Raw genomic sequence first — 21145 nt, forward strand, 5'->3', positions numbered from 1 at the left:
CTTCTACTCCATTTATAGAACTACCAGCCAGCTCAGTCAGTAGAGCATGAGACTCTTAAACTCAGGGTCATGGGTCTGAGCCCCACATTGGGTGCCAGATACAGTGAGAAATCCAAGGGAGTCTGCTTAAGGGCTATAGGGAGTTTATTAGAACATAAATTGGAAAAACAACTCATTAAACAAAATAGACAAATCATCACAGGGTCCTGGAAGGCTGAGGTCCTATGCCACACCGCTCCTGCTGCCTAAGTCAGTCTACACCATCCAAGGCCACAAGAGAGAGAGGGGGGCAGGTGTAAGTATCCCTCAGCTTAAGCTAGCCCTGAGGCCACACCCTAGGGGCTGGTACTTCAAGGTCATAGGTGGAACAGGTACCCACTACACTAGAGCCTGTCATCCATGCCCCCAGAGCCAGAATGAGGAGGTTATAGAGTACCTCAGCAAAAGGCAATGTAGGGGAGAAAGGGTTTATTTGGGCTTACAGTTCCAGAGGGGACAGGGTCACCAGGGTGGGAAAGGCAGAGCAGCGGGGATGTGAGGCCGCGCCTGGCAGTCAGGAAAGAGACATCATACCTCATCTGCACACAAGAAACAGAACAGGAAGTAGGGCCAGACTGTAAGACCTCAAAGCTCACCCCTAGTGACCAGTCCCCAAGTAAGGCTCTACCTCATGGATGTTCTATTATTACCTCCCAAACAGCACCACCAGCTGGGAAATGAGTGTTCAAATGTGAGCTTACAGGAGATTTCACATTCTAACCACAACAGGAAGGAAGTTACTTAAGAAAGTTGAAGAGCAGCCATGTTCAGGAACATGCTAGAACACAGCGATTCTATGAGGCTGGCTGAAAACCCTGAAGGCTGAGGGTGAAGAAAGCTTCTCTTGTGGCTGTTCATGTTGTTGAGGCTTAAGGAGAAAACTGGAGGAGGCCAGAAGCAAGATGGCTCCGGCATTCCTGTATCATTTTCTGCTGACTGCCGGACTCCTGCCTCAGTGGATCTGTTTCTGGAGCTATCATTTCTGGGTGGGGGAGTGTGCCTGGGTGTTCTGTGGTACTGAGTGAGGTACACAGAGACTGTGTCATCAATGCTGTGTGAAGAATATAGGCAAAACCAAATTAGAGCCCAACTCTTACGAACACAAGTGGACAACATTGAGTCAAATCAAGGGGAGGTTTCCTCGTCTGTGAATTCTCTTCATCATCACACACTCCTGCTGTGTACTGGGTACTGAGGATGGACCTGAGACCATGAAGGCTTGGCTAGTGATGCTCCAGATAGCAGTGCCTCTTCCTGGTGCTGTGGATCATGGAAAAGGAAATCTAGTATGTCTTTTGTAGATCTCTGAGACTTTTGGATCATACAAGATCTTAAATATAGGCAGCACAAAACTTTATACAGTAGACCTACAAAGGCTAGTATAAATCTAACAAACTTAACCATCAGCTATTGGTCCTAGTCTGTGAGTGTCAGCTGTGTGTTCAACTCAGGAGCAGCCAGTGAAAAGATGGCAGCTCCTTTAAAGATGTCACCATGAGGAGTCAGCCTGCTGACAGTCAGTCCTAGGCCACTGCAACAGAGGGAGGCAAGAAAGCAGTTTTCAAGCTCTCTCCTGCATCTACCCAGTGTCTCTCACGAAAGGAAGGACAAGGAGGTTTTCCCTGCAAGGGCCTCGGAAATCTTGGAGCAGGACCTCAGGCTCTTGGCAGGGAGCAGAGTTTTCCAGAGTGGAGCTCGTCAGTGATTGAGGGACGTGCTGCAAGGCTATTTTCATGAGACTCAAATAAAACTCTCTTGTCTCCAGGCTGCTTTGGAAGGTGTTTTCCTAATGATTTCCCCAGTCACACAGAATGGCTGTTCAGTTGCTGGAACACATTGGGCAGCTTCCCGTCTACCCTGGGCTCTGCCTGCCTCCTGCACACACACCACTCTGCTGTTCTGGAACTGCCTGCATTAAGTTTTGTAGATGAATGTTGACTCTTTAATCCAGAAATAGGTGCCAGGAACACAAACAGCCTCACTAACTGGCATTCACCCGAGGGGAGCTCTGGGGCCAGCCAAGCGGCTTGCATTATCTCCATGGGCCCTTACCTAACACTGAGAGAAGAGTCAGGCACTGTGGAAGTGTCCAAGAGCATTTCAAAAGGGAGGAAAGAGCTGCCAGGAACAGACTGGAGTTGGGAGGCAGTCCTCTCTTGGGTACATTGGAACTATTGCAGAAATACTTTCTTGCAGCTTACTTTTCTGGCTAATCTCTCTCTGAGCCATTAAGATACTCTAGCTTGGTTAATGGCTTTTGATGAAGGGGTTTCATATTGGAGACCACAATCTAAACGCCAACAGCACATATGTGTGTATGAGTCTTTGTATATATGTGTGTGTACATGAGTCTATGTATATATGTGTGTGGGTGCATGTGTATGTGTGTGTGTTTATGTGCATGTGTGTTTGGACCCTATCAGGGCTATCTGTCATTTGGGGATGTTTTCTACAGTGTCACAGTCCCCACTGTGCATCCCTACTCTTAGGTGTTAACCACAGACATTCTTCACTGTTAAGTGTTTCCTGTGTGACCCCATCTGTGCTTTTGTTGCCCTATTTTAAATAGTTAATTAAGTAAATAGTTTAGTTGATTAAGAGCCAGTTCTTTTTAGGAGAGGGTTCAGGTTTACATTAGGAGGAAGAGCTAAGATGTCCCACAATCCCTTCCCTCCATCCATAGCCTTTCCATCGTTAGTGTCCTGCATTACACTCGTACCTTTGTCACAGTAAACCCACACTCGTTCGTCACTGACACTGAGTCTGCCTTTCATGTTAGTGAAGGCGCTGTGTATTTCAGGGGGTTGGACAGAGGCAGTGTGACAGCATTTCTGTCCCTATGTGACACTCGGTCATCTCACTGCCCAGGGAGTCCTGAGCTCTACACATTCACCCAGGCTCCAATAGCCACAAGGTTCTCATGCCTTGCCATAGTTGGTCACTCATTTCTTTTTAGTCCTGAGTTATATGCCATTGCCTGGATGTACCAGTTTGTTTCATGATTAATATAGAGATAGAATGGTTGCAGCCAAGTTGTAGCATAAATAAAGTTGCAGTGAGTATCCCAAAGTTTTCAACTTCTTCGGAGGTGCTACTCACTTTTGGTACAAGTACTTTCATGCCCTTGAGTGCTGAGAAAACCAAAGGAGTTGGCAAGGAACTTTCAAGACTTGATTTATATCATAAAATGAAACTTTAGAAATATCAGCAGCATATGTGAAGAATGTGCAGGGATCCAATGTTCTGGAGTCACCAGAGAAGTTCCCGGGGTTGGTTACTAATGAGAATTTTTAAACATTCAGCTGTCTGAGGCACAGGAAGTCTTCTTGTTGACCCTTAACCCCAACCCTGCACCTCCTGATACTAACATAGCAACAGATGGAGGCAGAGAGGGGTCTGAACCACAACTTCAGGTGAAAACAGAGGCCACAGAACAGAGACAAAGGAAGTTGGGAATCCATGGTGAGTTCTGAATAATTGAGAGATTAACAAGCAGAATGAGTCATGGGGGGATAAAAACCACAAGGACTCCCATTCATTTTGTATATATTCCTGTGATGGTCAGAAAGATGAAATCATTAAAATTTATTGACTCAACTAAGACTTTCATCCAAGTTTTGTATTATATTGTGCTTTTATGGCACAACCCGTGTTTAACTTTAAGAAGCTGCATTCAGATTTCTCATTCTGCAGGAGCAGAGCCCATCTCCCTAGATGGAACCTGGCCGAGGTCTTTGGGCAGCCATAGCTATAGGATGAGGACATCTACAGGCACTGAGGGTAAAGCCTTTGGTCTGTGTGTAGCTTTGGCCCTGGCTTCTGATTTCCTTCCATTCTTATTCTACACAGAAACCAAAGCCAATAGAAAAATACCTAGAGGAAACTCCCTTCCTCACATGACAAAGTTTCTCTCAAATAATTTGTAGACCTTGGTGCACAGACTGAAAATGTTGATTATAAAACTGTAAGGAGAGATTTTGAGCAGTTGACTAATTTTTTATATTAAATTTTAAACTTTGGGAGAGCTAATGATTAATTCAGATGCAGTAGTACAAAATAATGTAGATTTCATCTCCCTTCCTCCAACTCCTCCCATGTTAACATTTTATAAAGCTGTAGTCCTGTATCCCAGGCACAATGCTGATACCACACAGTGAAGACATAGACTCCTACTGTCATAGTTCTTTTCCTGTTGCTGTTATAAACTACTCTGAAACAAGCAACTCAAAGGAGAAAGGCTTTATTTTGGCTCACAGTTCAAGGAGGTGCAGTCCATATGCCAGGGAAGACATGGCAGAAGATGGTAGCAGGCCAGAGGCTGGATGGTCACATGACAGCCACATTCAAGAAACAGAGGGTGAACAGGAAGTGTGCCCAGGCTCCACAGTCTCAAGTCTTGACTTCCTCCAGTGAGGCTCCACCCCCTAAATGTTCCACAACCTTCTCAATAGCTGGGGACCAAGTGTTTAAAAAACACAGGAGCCCATGGGGACATGGCATTCAAACCACAGTTCCACCATCACGGGGATCCTCCGCTCACTGTGAGGCAGCTTTCTTAACTTCCCAGCACCATGCCTGGCAGTTACCGTCTGTTTTCCATTACAGTGATTCCCAGTCCACGTATTTTTAGAAACCCTTTAGGAACATTTCTCCATTGAACACATACAGGACTAATGACTTTCGTAAGGGAAGCCAGGTGTTTATTTATAGCTTCATGAGCCCAGCACTGCCTTGTTTTGCCCTGCCAGAAGACAATGTGGGGTCCTGAAGTCTAGATTCTTGAGGCATCAATATTGCAGCTATTTTTGCCATAAAATGTCCCTGCCAGAGGCTGACAGCACTTTCTCACTTGAACTATATGATCCCCACAAAGCAGGCTAGAGAGAGTCCATGGTGGTTGCATTTGGAGCTCTTGTGTCTCTGCACTAGTCACCAAGGAAAGGGTAAGGGAAGGGGCTGGAGAGATGGCTTGGTGGTTGAGAGCACTTGCTGCTCTGACTGAAGACCTGAGTTCTATCCCCATGTTGGGAGCCTCGCAACTTCCTGTAACTCCAGCTGCAGGGGATCTGATGCCCTCTTCTGGCCTCTGTGGGCACCTGCATGTACATGCAAGTCCCTTCTCCATACACACACATAATTAAAAAAACAAACTTGCCGGGCGGTGGTGGCGCACGCCTTTAATCCCAGCACTCGGGAGGCAGAGCCAGGCGGATCTCTGTGAGTTCGAGGCCAGCCTCGAAGTGAGTCCCAGAAAAGGCGCAAAGCTACACAGAGAAACCCTGTCTCGAAAAACCAAAAAAAAAAAAAAACAAAACAAAACAAAACAAAACAAAACAAACAAACTTACAGAAAAGACAGCAAAGAGAGGGTTCTCCATCAGCTTGTTCACTGAGCATGGACCAGGGTTCTCTCGTCTGTCTCTGTGCTCTGTCCACTTGCCTCCATGTTGCAGTCAGAGCTTCAGAATGCCGCAGTCTGATTTAGATGATGCCACTGGAGATCTAAGAGCCTTTGTCGTAGCATACAAGCCACTGTGCTAGTAGAGGAATGCCACCATAGTGAGAGCTTGTCTGAAGAAGAAGGAGGGTGGAAGATGAAGAGTCAGGACTCATCCGACATGTTCCTAGACTTGCACTGGCCTTTCCCTGTAGACAGCCCGGATGTGTCTAGGGTAGGGAATGGAGTGACAGTCTAACAGAGGCGCTCTTGTAGGAAACTGACTTTTTGTGGATTTTTATTGATCAGATTGGCCTGTAATGACCCTGTTCTTTGCATGAATCAGATAAAATGTCACATTTTTTTTATTGTATGAATTAAATGGCATGCCCTAGAAGTAGGATAATTATGGCAGGAGATTCAGGATTTCAAGCATGTTATATTGCACTAATTTTGATTAAATTTTTGCATAGTTTATTATCACTGATAGTCTCAATGTAAAAAAAAAATTTCATTTTGTCAATATCAGGATTGATACATAGAAAGATTTAGTGGACTCTTTAGCCTATGTCCTGATGGGCAGTGCTGGGAGAACTCAGATTTCTAAGCTGTTGGATAATGAGAAATCCACGGAGTCTGTTTAAAGGGCAACGAGTTTATTAAGGGGAAAAACTCGCTGTACAGGACAGAATTGACACAGGTTCTGGAACACTGTTCCGGCCGCCTGAGCAGTCCTGCATCCAAGTCCTACGAGGGAGCGGAGAGAGATGCCTACGTGCATCTCAGGTCTTAGGGTAGTGAAGAGGCCACGCCCCGGGGGCATGTACTTCAAGGTCATAGGCAGGTAGAGCAGTTACCTGCTGCATCTCTAGGGGCAGTGCTTCAGCATCATAGACAGGACAGCTACCCACTACACTGTTGGTTTCCTTTTCTCTTTCTCTGTTTCCTTCTTCCTTTCTTTCCTCTATGACACCCAAATTTATCCTTGTTTGCAAACACAATTTTTAAAATAAACTATCTGCATGTCTGATAGGATTGATAAAATTTAATTTTCTGGTTGAGTTATTAATAGAGTGGAGTGAGAGGGGTTTGGGGTTTGGGACAGTAAACCAGCAAAGAGTTTTTCAAAAGCCTTTTACTGAGAGGAGCTTTGCGAAGCCTCTAAGCCAAATCAACTCACACACATGCAGAAAGTTGACAGCTTTCATTTGCAGCAGTGGCATGCTTCTGTCACTCACACCTCTTGGTTTGGCACTCACGTGTTCCAGGGATCCCAGTGGTGGCTCCTGATCAAAGACACACAGTATGTCTCAGGTGAACTGTGGCCATGGTGTGTAATTTGGTTATCAGGGACTGGTGAACTTTTGTTCCAAGGAGACAAGTGGACCTGGGTTAGCTATCTGTTGACTCAAACACACTTGTGTTAGAAAGCTAGCCCATGCCATCACTCAGTTAGACCAGTAAGTCTTTATGAATAAGGAAAGAGTATGTGGCTGTGCCTTGAGGCAAGGATATCTTGTGATATATCACCTGTTGCTGAAGGTCAATACAGTGACCTTGAAGTATAGTTTTAGCTGCTTTCAGACTTCTTTGTGTGCAGGGTGAGAAGTTTTTCTTGGGTTTCAAAGGTCTTGGCTAAGAAATGACATTATTGCTGGCCCAAGTAAAGAAAACCCACACAACTGCCCTGAGAATGTAAGTGTGTAAAGGGAAAGACTTCCTAGGTCTGGGTCACAGTTTCATTTCCAGATCTTGAAATATTGCGGGTGCATAAGAGACATCTGACCCCAAGCTGCTGAATGAGCGAACAACTTAGTTCTAGGATAACGAACCTGAGAGGCTGTGTGGGATCTGCATTGCCTCTGTGATATTTCTGCGAACAGTCAGACTGAATGTATTATGATACAGAGAATAGGACTTACTATGATAAGATTATATGCAGGGGAGATGACACTTTTTCTTGGTGTGGGGGGTGGGAGAGGAGGAGGGGTTTTACTCTGTAGCCCTGGCTAGCCTGGAACTCATTATGTAGACAGGCTGGCCCTAAACTTACAGAGATCTGTCTGTCTTTTGAATGCTGGGATTAAAGATGTGTACCACCATGTTTGGCCAGAAATGAAACTTTAAAAAAGATGTCCCAGACATATTTTATACATCATACATGTTCTCTCCTGGAAAGTCTCTTGCCCCTGATTAAATATAAGGTTTCCTAACAAATAGACAATTTCCTGCATCTTAAAGCAAAGTTGGTAACATAGGAGGTTGTGGTGCTTAAACTCAGCTTCTGTTTAACTCTCTTCTTCCCCTTCTCCCAGCTCCTCAGGCAGTCTTCTGCTATAGCGAGTATCTTCTCTGTGCAGGTGAGAGGGTAAACTGAGGTACTGCTAAGTGGTAATGCTGCTGTAGAGTCCAACCTGGCTGTAACATCAAGTCTTTGGTTAAAAGCGACCATCATTGTTTCAGCCAGTTTCATGTGTCTACATCCTTCCCATTATCATTCTGGCTGTTGAAGTCTAATCTCCCCCCAGGGTTGTTTGTGTTCACAGTTCCAAAGGCCTTGCAGAGGTCAAGGCCAGCAGGTGTTTTTTAGCCTGTTACCAGACTTCTGAGCTGTGATGACAAAGGTCTCTGAGGTCTCCCAGGATCCAGTGGGCTCCTTACAGCTACTGACTCGCACTTCTGATTTCTCAGGTTGATGCTACCTAGGGAGAGAAGTAATTTTAAGTAACAATCTTCTCCATGCAAGTCCTAGACACTTCGCTATTACCATTTTTATTTTTAAAAGAAATTGCTTTTATATATGTAGGAAGACACAAACCACAGTGTGCTTATGGCAGTCAGACAGAGGACATCTTTTGAGAGTCAGCCCTCTCCTTCCATCATGTGGTCCTAGACTCGAACTCAAGTCCTCAGCCTTGGTGGCAGGCAGCTTTGCCCTCCCAGTCATCTCATCTCATCAGCCCATTGCTGCTATCGTTTTCCTCACCGGCATTCCGGGGTGTGTGCAGAGGATGGCCGTCACCTGCTGTTATATTAGGCAGCTTTGTTAACCAGCTCCGTAGTTCTGTGCCTGATCTTGAAAAGCTTCACTTTAGAGTAATCTTAGATTATGGAGTCACGTGATCTCACATTTGCTTTGTGCCCTTCTCTAACCCTTTCCCTAGACTGATTTCTTACGTAATGATTACTATTTTCAAAACTAAAAGTTAAGGCTATAATATAGTGAACTAAACTGCAGTCTTACGGGGGTTTCACCACTTCCCACTGGTGTCGTCTCCTCTGTTCTAGGACCCAGGCCAGGCTATCGTGTTGTATTGAGCCTCTTGATTTTTAATGTAGAAAATGCTCCCATCTGCAAATAGTCACACTTTTCCCTGAGTTTCCAAATCTGTATGCATGGTTGTAGTACGTGTATGTATGGTGTGTGTGTGTGTATTTGGTATGTGTGTATATGTATAGTGTGTATGTGTAGTGTGTAAAGTATTGTGTATGGTATACTTGTAATATATATGTATATGGTGTGTATGTATGTATGTGTGGTGTGTGTATGGTATATGTATTGTGTGCACTGTATGTGTGTGTGTGTGTGTAGTGTGTGTATGGTATGCATTGTATGTATATGTGTGTGTGGTATGTGTGGTGTATGTATGTGTGTGTACGGTGTGCACTGTATGTGTACGTGTGTGTGTGTTGTGTATATGTGTGTGGTGTGCACTGTGTGTGTGTGTGGTATGCACTGTATGTGTATGTGTGTGTGTACTGTATGTGTGTGGTGTGTGTGTGTGTGTGTGTGTACTGTATTTGTGTGGTGTGTGTGTGTGGTGTGTACTGTATGTGTATGTGTGTGTGGTGTGTATATGTATGTGTGGTGTGCACTGTGTGTGTACTGTATGTGTGTGGTGTGTGTGTGTGGTTTGTACTGTATGTGTATGTATGTGTGTGGTGTGTATATGGATGTGTGGTGTGCACTGTGTGTGTGTGTGTGTGTGTGTGTGTGTGTGTGTGTGTGGTGTGCACTGTACTCTTGCCCCAGATTAACTGAACAACTTCTCTCCTATAGGTTCAGCTTGCTCTGTTCCTTCCACACACAAGCACCATGGATTCTTCTCATTCCCTTTGATCAGTGCCTGCTTCTCCCTCTCCTGAGAGATCTCACCCACTTTACACTCCCCCTCTGCCTTGGGTGCAGCCTGTGCTCCCCAGAAACCCACTACTGGACATCTCCCTTTCACTTACAGCATGCACATTTCTATAACTGATTGTCGTCTGGAAATTGCCATTTGGATTTTCTGTAGGTGCTCTGATGTCAGTGTGTCCATTGGGAATGTCTTCCTGCCTTCTCTAGTCAACATAGCCCTTAACCGTCTCCCAGCTACCCAAGACGGAACGTACCTGTGTCCTCGTATGTGTTGACTACTGTCCAGTCTTGATGTTTCTTTCCAATTCTCTTTCTCTGATCTTATGTTGTACTACCAAGCTCCTTGACATAGAATCCAGAGCACCCACAGTCCCCGGCACACATCTACTCATGCAGCTGTACCTGACCGCCTCATGCTCCATCAGGCTTTCCAGCTTTGTCCTTTCTGCTGTGGATGTTACTTGAGATGCCCTCTTGTTGTCTCTTTTCTTGAGCAACTGTTACTTCCTTTTCCATCCTGTTTTCCCTGTTCCCAGGAAGCCTCTGACCTCTCTGGCTAGGTTAGGTTCATCTTCTGATATACAATGTGCATATCTCTTATTCACATCATGGCTTGGATATAACCCTCCCCGCAATTCCCCATCAATGTCAGCTCATGTATCAAACACTTAGTTACCAGCTCTTGGGCTCCAGGAAAGGCGATTGGATCTTGAAGGCTGTAACTTCACCAATGAATGAATCCATGGCTGAATGGACTGTTAGGAGACTGGGGCCCAGTTACAGGAGGTTGGTCACATGTGTCTTCTCACTCACCCTTTTCACTGCCTCTCAGCTTTCTGCTGACATGAGGTGAGCAGCTCTTCTCCATCCTGTCTCCTATGCCGTGATAGCCTGCCTCACCACAGACCCAGAGCAACAGAGCCAACTGTGCTGGTCAGTTTTTGTCAACTTAATATAAACTAGAGCAGTCTGGGGAGAGAGAATTTCAGGTGAGGAATGATCTCCATTGGATTAGTCTGTGGGCAAGTCTATGGGGCATTTTCTTATCAATAACTGACATGGGTGGTGCCACCCCTGGGCAGGCTGAGCAAGTCAGGGAGAGCAAGCTAGTACATAATGTTTCCCTGTAGTCCCTGCTTCAGTTCCTGCCTCAAGCTCCTGCTCTGGCTTCCTTCAAGGATAGACAGTAAACTGTAAGCTGTAAGCTGTAAGCTGAAGTAAACCCTTCCCTTCTTTAATGTCTAAGTCAATGCTCTATTGCTGTGAAGAAACCACATGGCTGTGGCAACTCATAAAAGAAAGCATTTAATTGAGGCTGGCTCATAATTTCAGAGGTTTAGTCCATTATCATCATGGTGGGAAGCATGGCAGCACACAGGCAGACATGGTGCTGGAGTGGTAACTGAGAGTTCTACATCTTGATCCACAGGCAGCAGAAAGAGAACTGTGAGCCACCAGGCCTGGCTTGAGCTTCTGAAACCTCAAAGCCCACCCCCAGTGACACACTTCCTCCAACAAGGCCATACCTCCTAGTAGTGCCATTCCCTGGTGACCAAGCATTCAATTCTATGAGTCTCTGGAGCCCATTCTTATTCAAACCACCACATCTAAGTTGTTTTTGGTCCGTATTTTATGACAGTGACAGAAATTCACACTGGGACATCAACCGACTCAATCTTTTGACTCTATGAGCCAAATTATAATCTTTTCTGCTATGTGCTTTGGGATGTTCTGTACGGCAAATGTGTTGCTGATTGGTCAATAAATAAAACACTGATTGGCCATTGGCTAGGCAGGAAGTATAGGTGGGACAAGGAGGAGAATAAAGCTGGGAAGTGGAAGGCTGAGTCAGAGAGACACTGCCAGCCGCCAGGATGACAAACAACATGTGAAGATGCCGGTAAGCCACAAGCCATGTGGCAAGGTATAGATTTATAGAAATGGATTAATTTAAGCTGTAAGAACAGTTAGCAAGAAGCCTGCCACGGCCATACAGTTTGTAACCAATATAAGTCTCTGTGTTTACTTGGTCGGGTTTGAGCGGCTGTGGGACTGGCAGGTAAGAGAGATTTGTCCTGACTGTGGGCCAGGCAGGAAAACTCTAGCTACAGCTATGAGTTGTTTTCTCATCTTTTTTGGAGACATTCTCTCACTGGCTTGGATCTTACTGGGTAAAGTAGGCTGGCTGGCCATGGAGCCCAAGGGTCTGCTTGTCTCTTGCTCCCCAGGACTGGGATTAAAAGGACATAGCACCATGCCTTACTTTATATGTGGGTTCTGGAGTTAGAGCGCAGGTCCTTATGTTAGGTTAAGCTCTTTTACTGACAGCATTTCCTCAGCCTTCAATGTCACTGAGTATCATGTTGATTTTAAGAAAAAAACTTCTTGGGGAGAATCATGTATTTGGACCATGCAAGTACAGTGGGCACATCAGTAAGGATGGCATGCCATACTGGTGGGGTTAGTATTTTTACACATCCTATTGAAACAAATGATTTTGGTGCTAACAGGATAAAGATATATTATGTGATGTCTACCCTATCTAAAAGGCCAAGCATATCGATAATGCCATATTATTGATGCATTTATTCTCTGTGTCAGCTTCTGTTTCTGCCATACACTACCTGTATAAAATGCCTGACCTCATGCCACTGTGGACTGTGCTGGTCACCTCTGCTTGGACCTCTTGCTTTGGTCTGGGTTGTCATGTGTTGCCACATCAGCATGTGCTAAGGAGTTCACATTTTCCCCATCTATTCTCACTTTCAACTTGCCTGTATCTTTCCACCCTCACCGTAACAACAAAATAACAGGAATCAGGAAACACTGCTTATTGATAACTCTCAATATTAACGGTCTCAATTCCCTAATTAAAAGACACAGACTGACAGGTCGGGTTAGGAAACAAGGTTTATTTTTCTGCTGTATCCAAGAAATGTATTTCATCAAGGACAAAGGCAGATATCGCCTTAGGGTAAAAGAGATGATCATGGCTGTGCATCAGCTTCTGAGAATAAATCAACTGTGCATGGAATTAATATATTTCAGTTTGAGTACCTTTATGACATATCCAACTCTATTTTTTTAAGCCCCTACAATTAATGCCCACTGCTTAGTGGGTAAATGGCTGACAGCATCCAGGCATGTGTCACCTGAGAGGTCTGTAAAGGACTGTGAATGATGACCTTCACCCTGAGGCTAACACTGATGTATCCACACATTAATGCCATAGTCACTGTTGGAACTGTAAATGAACTTTAGAAAGGGTGAAGTGGAACTGAGGGAGAGCTTGTTGACCGGAGCAGAGGGGAGGATTGGTGACAGGCTGTGTAACCTGCCATGGCCTTGCACACAACACAAGCTAGAGAGGCCTGCATCTTCACAGGTCACCTATTCTGGAGTACCTTGGATCTGGCCTGGTGACTGGCACATAATAGTACTAAAATCTAGCTCCTTTGCTTTTCCCAGTGTTAGTGTGGATTTCCCACTGTTTGTTTAGGTTCTGTGTTTTATTGTGTTCTCTTCATTTTATATTATCTTTTAAATTCAGTAGAAGAGTTTGGCTCGGGTAACTGTCCTTTACTAGGCCAATGGTCTCTGGAGCCGGGGGTGACTTGCACAAAGAGAGCTGGAAATGACATGCCCAGCAGAACTCTTATTTTTTAATGTGAATTCTCAAACATACATAAGATAGAATAGAATCATGAAATATCATGTTTCACATAGATTTGAAACACATCCATTGTGTTTTACTTATCCTACCTACTCCATAGGCACTTGTATTGTCAGAGTATTTTAACACTAATCTCTTATATTAGGTCTCATTTCATGTATATAATTATTTCCTGATAGGAAAAACAGTGTGATATAATCACTGCAACATAGTCATATCTAGCAATTTTAATAATTATTTTAGAGTCTTTCAGAAGCTGTTCTGTGTTGTTTCCTTAACTACTTGTAACTGTAGGGAAATCAAATTTACCTTACAATTATATTGCATTGGCTTCCAAAATTTTGAACTTTCATCAAGTTTTTCTACTCCTGTGGGTAGTGCCCAGATGGACCCATGGGCTATTTGTACTAGAGGACTTAATGACTTCCTTTTTTTCTGGGACCAAACACATTTGTTGAACACTCTGTACTCGACCGCGTTATAATGACTGACATCATAGGTTTTACTGGGCAAAGTTGTGAGAAGTTTGGCAGTAAAGTTGGGTATTATTCTGAATTTGAAAGGGGCCTCATGGGCTTGCCTACTGACTATCCTGTCGCCAGCTGGGTGCTGTTTGGGGACTCTGCTGGGCCTGGCCCTGTTTCTGGTCCTGTTGATCTACCAAGATGGAAGGTGTGCTGCCACATTGTCCTGCTCCCACTGAACCGCCCACCATGCCTTCCTGCTGCAATGGACTGCACGCCGGAAACCCTGGGCTAAAATAAACCTTTCTTCCTTTAATTTGCTTCTGTCAGTATTTTGTCATGCTTTGGGTTTTGTTAAGAATTCACAAAATTGCCGGGTGGTGGTGGTGGACACGCCTTTAATCTCAGCAATTAGAAGGCAGAGGCAGGTGGATTTCTGTGAGTTCAAGGCCAGCCTGAGCTACAGAAAGAGTTCCAAAACAGCTAGGACTACACACAGAGAAACCCTGTCTTGACAAACAAACAGAAACAAAAAGAATTCACAAAGTTTGTTTGGCTTCAATGTAATGATACAGTGTGCAGGAGGCCTTGGCGGGTTGGGCCAGGGTGCCCGGTGGGTGAAGGAGGCAAGTGATGCAGACACAGCAGTGGGCTGTGGTGTGGAAAGTCACTCACACTGTCCAGACACAGCATACACGTGGGAAGTTTATTGTAATAGGAGAGAGAGAGAGAGAGAGAGAGAGAGAGAGAGAGAGAGAGAGAGAGAGAGAAGCAGAGGTGCAGGCAACCTCATGGAGAAGAGAGAGGGAAAGGGGATGAAGAAGGGGGAGGAGTTTTGTCCTCTTAAAGGAGCTTTACGTCAAGATACAGAGCAGGTCCTTGAGGGGTGGGCCAGAATGACAACATTCAGTGCTTGTCTTTAGGTAACATTTGTTATCCAAAATACATTTTGGGGAAGGTTATCCTAGCAGGTAAATGCTCCCTCGAAATAGCAAATAGAAATGTTTAACTTCATTTTACTCTTAATTAATTAGATAAATTTTTGTCCACATCATGATATTCAGGTAATATGTGGTTTTGTTTTCCTGAAGTCTACTTAATATTAATGTAGTATGGTAGGTCACACTGTATGAGTAAATCTTGTGTAACCATGTTGGGCTTCCACAAGATAATCATGAAATAAGAATAGCTAAACAGAAAGTCCCTCAAAAGGAAAGATAATGCACTGGAAAATGGAAAGGTAAGGTAGAAAGAAGATGTGAGGAAGCCAGGAAGACAGCTCCATGAACAGCTGTGGACTGGATTGCTCTTTATTTGTGAAAAATTGGCCAAACACGACTTTAAGAATGTTTAAGCAGTTGCACAGACATCTTACAAATGTCTTCATTCCCATGTAGCCCTAAAATACATTTATTTTATGAAAAACAAAAACACCAAAACTTTTTTCTAACTAACTCATAAATAAAACCACCACCTGCCTGGTTTAAGAAAGGCATTTGAGTGCTTTCCCAGTCCAAACTCAGTGAACTCTTTATGGTTAGGATGGCCATTCTGAAGCCAGGGAGCGTTGCTTAGAGTCTTACATGTTCATTATCAGCTGCATTTTTATTCACACATCTACCACAGGAAAAAACTATGACAGAACTGAAACTAGAAAACTTAGTCTTCTATCATCTTAGGTGTCCTGTGCATCCTTTACCTGCGTTCTGTCTTTCCTCCTCACCTAATACCTCTCATTCCTCTTTGTACACTCTATGCCCACGCTTGCTCCTGTTTGTACATATACACTTATATGTTATAGACTAGGATCTGCATGTGAGGGAGAACAGGGAGTTTTGTTCTCATCTGAGTTTAGGCCACCTTACTTAATATTATACTTTAAAACTCTGCCTGTTTTCCTGAAATTTTCATGATTCTTTTTTTACAGAGGAGTAATATCCATTTGTCTGTCAAGGACACTTGGGCTGGGTCAGTCTCCTTGCTGTAGTGGGTAGAACTGCAGTTTATGCATGGGCGTGCCAGTCTCTCTATGGGAGGGTGTAAAGCCTTCTGGGTATATATATGCCCAGGGGTGGAATATGTAACTGTTCAAAAACATGAATGGTGAACAGGGCCAAATGAGGCCAGCAAGGGTAATTGTTCTCCATCCTTTCCATCCTCTGTCCTCTGTGCAGATTGGGTGTGGCATGAGGGCTCTGCATCCCCTCCTTTCTAGCTAAGTTCAAGTGATGTCCACCAAACTCCTTCTATACCTTGCTGATCTGCACACTGAATCAGCACCTTGATAGGCAGGGTGTGTGTGTGTGTGTGTGTGTGTGTGTGTGTGTGTGTGTGTGTGTGTAATGTGTATTGTGTTGTGGTGTGTGTGTGTGTGCTTGTATGTGTGGTGTGTTATGTGTGTGTTGTGTGTGTGATGTGTGTGTTGTGTTGTATGTGTAGTATATGAGTGTTTGGGTGTGTGTGACGTGTGGTGTATGTGTGTGTTTGTGTGTGATATGTGAGTGGTGTGTGTGTTTTATGGTGTGTATATAGTGTGTATGTCTGTGTGTGTAGTGTGTTTGTGGTGTGTTATGTATTGTGTGTGTAGTGTAATGTGTTTGTGTGTATGGTGTGTGTGTGTTGTGGTGTGTGTAGTGTGTGTGTGTTTGTGTGGTGTGTGTGATGTGTTTGTGTATGTATGTTGTGTGTATTGTGTGGTATGGGGTGTGTGTGTGGTATGTGTATGTATGGTGTGTGGTATGGTGTGTGTGTGTGTGTGTGTGTGTTTGTGGTGTGTTTGTGTGTATTCTGTATTGGGCTGCCTCTTTGCTCTCTGGTGCCCTAAAGATAATTTGTCTCTGTTGTTTACAGTCAAACTACAACTCCAAGCAGAAGAGAGAGGGGTTGTGTCTATCAAGGGAGTGTGTGCAAACCGGTACCTTGCTATGAAGGAAGATGGACGGCTGCTGGCTTCTGTGAGTAATGCTTTCTGTAAGGGGTTTTCTGTGGGAGGCCAGCTCCCACTTTTACCCAGGGTACTCTTGAGGAGAGAGGGATGAGAAACTCGTCCATAGAAAGATAGCAGAGTTTGAGACAGACAGAAACACAAGATAGCTTCAGGAGGACCTGGACCAATATCCACTGGCCCCTTCTGTTTCTTCAAAAGGGCTTTTTATAACAATGCCAAGGGGCGGGGCAAAAGACCTCCCCCTTGCTAGATCAAAGCATACTGCACAGCCAAGTGCAGACCCTTCCAAACACCTGGTAACCATGCATGTGGTCAAGTCATCCCCTTATGTAGCCCTGCTGGGTAAAGCAAGCTCAGATCTCACTAGGAAACTTCTTTGGACCTCCATAGCTCTCCCTTCTTAATATAATAAAGATTGATATAATAAAACTTAATATAATAAAGCTCCTCAGATCCCCAGATACTGTGTCTGCTTTAGGTCATCTTCTTTTGCTTGACAAACCTTACCGGTCATGGAGATACACTTTCCACCAAGTGTACTCTCTCTGTCTTAGGTTGGAAGCCAGCAAGAAGAGCGTTGCCCATCTCTGACTACCAGCCTTTGGCAGGAGGGGGTACAGAGCTTAATTTAGACCTGACTCAGGTCCCTACTAAGAGCTTGCAATCAGTTGGAACAACCACAGCGATCCCTAGGCTGCCACACCCCCCAGTAAAGGAGTGGAGGATGATAAAGATGGAATGTTCTTTTTTTGAATCTTTTTTAAGATGTCTATAACAGCTTAGCTGTTCCAAGCACTTTTTTAAATCAACAAACTCTTAATGCAAACACATCAAATAAACCGTATCAAACTTAAAGATTCCCTTAGCTTTACCAAACCATGGTTCATTAATATCAACATAATTCTAGTATGAACATTACTATACATATTTACAACTGAGATGAATATTTATTATACATAGTTACACTTCTTACAAACTTACATTCAAAAGTAAACTCTATAGAACTACTTCGCAAACTTAAGCAAACATCTAAAAGACCTCTTAACTGAACTATTTACATTTTCTTCTAACAAGACAGAGAGTACATGAATCATGAGTCACCACAGTTAAAATTTCAGATGAACTCAAAACTGTTTCATTTTTCAACTGACAGTTTGAAACCAGAGCCTAATTTGTTAATGGCCCTAGAGTCATTGTATTCAGCTCCCTTGACCCTGGGAATGGGTGAGTGCTGTTCCTAGGGGGCTGTAACACTGAGGACAAAGCCACCTTTCCTACTGGGCCATTCCAGCCATTCTGGAACTGGCAGAAGGGCACACAATGGCAGATAGTCACTAGCCACGGGGCTGTTCCTTTACTCATTGCAGCTCCCCTGAGTGCCACAATTCAAACAAAGTGCTACTGAAACTTCACTCCTAGCTATAGCAGCACTTTTTGGCAGTCCTTCCTGGGAACCTTGCTTCCAGGGCGAGAATGGTTACCATAGTAACCAAGTCCCTTTTCTGCTCCACTGGTAAGACTCAGGAAACCTCTTAAAGGGGCCATGTGTTAATTTGGTGCTAGAAGCAGTGTGGCTCTGGGCTCTATTTCATTTCAGTTTTTCTGGAGGAATGTCAGCAGCTATGGTATCAGAGCTGACATTCCTCTATTCTACACATCATACCAAATGTTCAGGCAGCCACCAAGCTTCATTTGATGACTGAGGGTACAATTAATTTCCCCCTTTTTAAGTTTTTGAAGCTGCATCTTAAGACTGCCATGAGCTCTTTCAATGATGCCTTGTCTTTGATAGATTTCTATTAGCCCAGTGGTTCCTTCTCTTGCATCTCAAGGACAACTCAAGTTCTTTATTCACCCTTAAGCTTTTTCCATACCCAAAGCAACTTCCCAATGTACTGACCACTTTCCCTTGCTTTCTAAAGGGTCTCAAAGCTTCTTGACAGATGGCATTAGCATTTTAATTGCCTCCTAACAGGCAAGCTTTGTTCATCTGTTTCCAGGCCTCAGGAGTTAAGGCGTCTAAGCTTTCTACTCAGTCAGCAAACAGAAACTGCATGACTTTGGATTCTGGCTTCATTCAGCTTTTTTTACTGTCCCAATCTGTCTGTGCCTCCCTTCTCTGGGCCTGCCTGCCTAGAGACCCTGGCATTCTGAGTCTCTGAGGGCTTTCTCCTACCTCATGCTGCATGGCTGAACATCACCCATCTGCTATGAGCTACTGTTCTCAAGCAGCCCTTCTGAGTCAGGGAGAAAACCCAGCCATGGCCAGTTGCTGCTGCTGCACTCCTGGCTCTGTTTACATGGTCTGTATTTGGACTGAAAATCAAGATCAAGCTCTTGCTCTTTGCTATGGGAGGTTTTTTCTTTTCTGAGCTCTCATTAGGACATCTGCATTACTGTTTGACAAGTACACCTCTCTAATCAAACTCTCCATCTGACATTGTTGCCACAGTGGGTCACAGCTGCCTGCACAGCTGGTTACAGCTGCCTGCATGCATGCACACATGTACAGACCAGCACTTGATACCAGAAACAAAAATCCCTTGGGGCTTCACTCCCTCCACTCTTCCCCACCTCACCAGGTCAATAAAAAAAATGAAACAAGAGCTTTTTCAGAGAGATCCCCCCCCATAGATCTCCTTTGTCCGTGCTTGTCTCCTCCCCTCAGATGCAGAGTCCCTGACAATGCTACTGCTGCTCAGGCTCTCTCCTAGCCACTTTCTATTCTGGTGGTAGGGCCTTGATCCATTTCTGCCTTGTTTGTATGGCCAAACACAGCCTCAGCTTTTCCCCGTGCTGCCATTGCAGCTACTGCTAGGGACTTAGGCCCTGCTGTTTTCATTGCAGGGAGGATTTCAAAGCCTCCTCTACCCTCTCCACACCAGGGCTCATCCCAGTGGTGTCTTGTCAGCCAGCAGGTTTCCCCCACAGCTCTGCCCTTGGGGATGCCTCCTGGTGACTGCAGGGACTTTGGTGTCCCTGGAACACACTCAAATTCAGAGGTGCCTACTTCCTGGCCCTCCACTAATTGCTTTCTGAATGCTGGCTTGAAGAGGAGACACAGCTCTAACATTGAGGGCTTGCAATGCTCCAGGGGATTTTTGTGCTAGGACAATTATAGGTGATTCTCCCATTCTGATAGATGTTCCCTCCAGGTGAGTCTAATTCTGCCTCTATAGAAGGAAAAGAGACCTGAAAAGCTTCCAATTTTTTGAGTAAGAGAACTTACTAAGTTTTCCCCAAGACTTCCATTCCCTAAACTCAGCTTCATGGCCAAGAGGAAACTGACCCTGATGGTATGATGTTACTAACAAGCGTTTTTATCCAGTGGCACTGGAGCAGAGGGTTTTGTCTCACTCTTGTCCACCTCAGGGAAAATTCTCTCTCTGCTGCTCATGACTCAGATCTAAGCTGTCCACAGGCCAAAAGCCTCCACAGGAATCTTTTCCATCCTGTTTTCCTCATAGTATTTTTGCATTTTGGCTTCAATTCTCCCCCAGGAGTTTGCATCCAGAGTTCCACAGTTGGAAAACCAAGGACACAGCTCCTCTGTACTTGTTGATTTTCTACATTACCCTAAGTTTTTTTCCTACACTATATACCTATACCTAAGCCCTATATTTTTACTAATTTTAATAGATAGAAATTGAGAGAGAGAGAGAGAGAGAGAGAGAGAGAGAGAGAGAGAGAGAGAGAGAGAACCTAGACAGAGACACTTGCTGCAGCGTGACTTCTACTACTTGTTTCGCCTTTTCTTTTAGCTGCTTTATCTATACACAGTTTTACTCTCCAAGACAGAATACCATCACCTTTACTTTTTCATATTTCATAACTGGACATGTCCCACTGCTTCTGCAATGCCTCCTACTCTCCTTTCCCCATGTCCCTAGTCCAGGCACCACCTGTGGGGGCCAGCTCCCACTTTTACCCAGGGTACTCTTGAGGAGAGAGGGATGAGAAACTCGTCCATAGAAAGATAGCAGAGTTTGAGACAGACAGAAACACAAGATAGCTTCAGGAGGACCTGGACCAATATCCACTGGCCCCTTCTGTTTCTTCAAAAGGGCTTTTTATAACAATGCCAAGGGGCGGGGCAAAAGACCTCCCCCTTGCTAGATCAAAGCATACTGCACAGCCAAGTGCAGACCCTTCCAAACACCTGGTAACCATGCACATGGTCAAATCATCCCCTTATGCAGCCCTGCTGGGTAAAGCAAGCTCAGATCTTACTAGGTAATCCCTGTGGGCCTCCACAGCTTTCTTTCATTTGCTTTGTGCAGTTCTTTACTAGCATTGGTACTGAGTCTTTGTTCAGGTTTTATGTGCATCACTTAATCTTCATATTCCCCTAGGTGTCACGGACTGGCCCATTGGGGGTACCATGACCGTAGGGGAACCAGGGCTTGGGTAGTCAGGAAGGCAAGGATTCGGCGAATGACAGACAGACA

General features: G+C 44.6%; 1 protein-coding gene across 1 annotated transcript in view; it reads left to right on the plus strand.

The window, feature by feature from the left end:
* Positions 1 to 21145, plus strand: part of Fgf2 (fibroblast growth factor 2) — a 66053-nt gene that overhangs the window by 31363 nt on the left and 13545 nt on the right. Inside the window, exon 2 of the mRNA XM_052729908.1 lies at positions 16601 to 16704. Coding sequence (XP_052585868.1) covers positions 16601 to 16704 — 104 coding nt within the window. The remainder of the gene's footprint in view (positions 1 to 16600; positions 16705 to 21145) is intronic.

The sequence above is a fragment of the Peromyscus californicus genome, unplaced genomic scaffold, assembly GCF_007827085.1.
Source record: "Peromyscus californicus insignis strain IS unplaced genomic scaffold, ASM782708v3 Scaffold_9__1_contigs__length_137607984, whole genome shotgun sequence".
NCBI classification, from domain to species: Eukaryota; Metazoa; Chordata; class Mammalia; order Rodentia; family Cricetidae; genus Peromyscus; species Peromyscus californicus.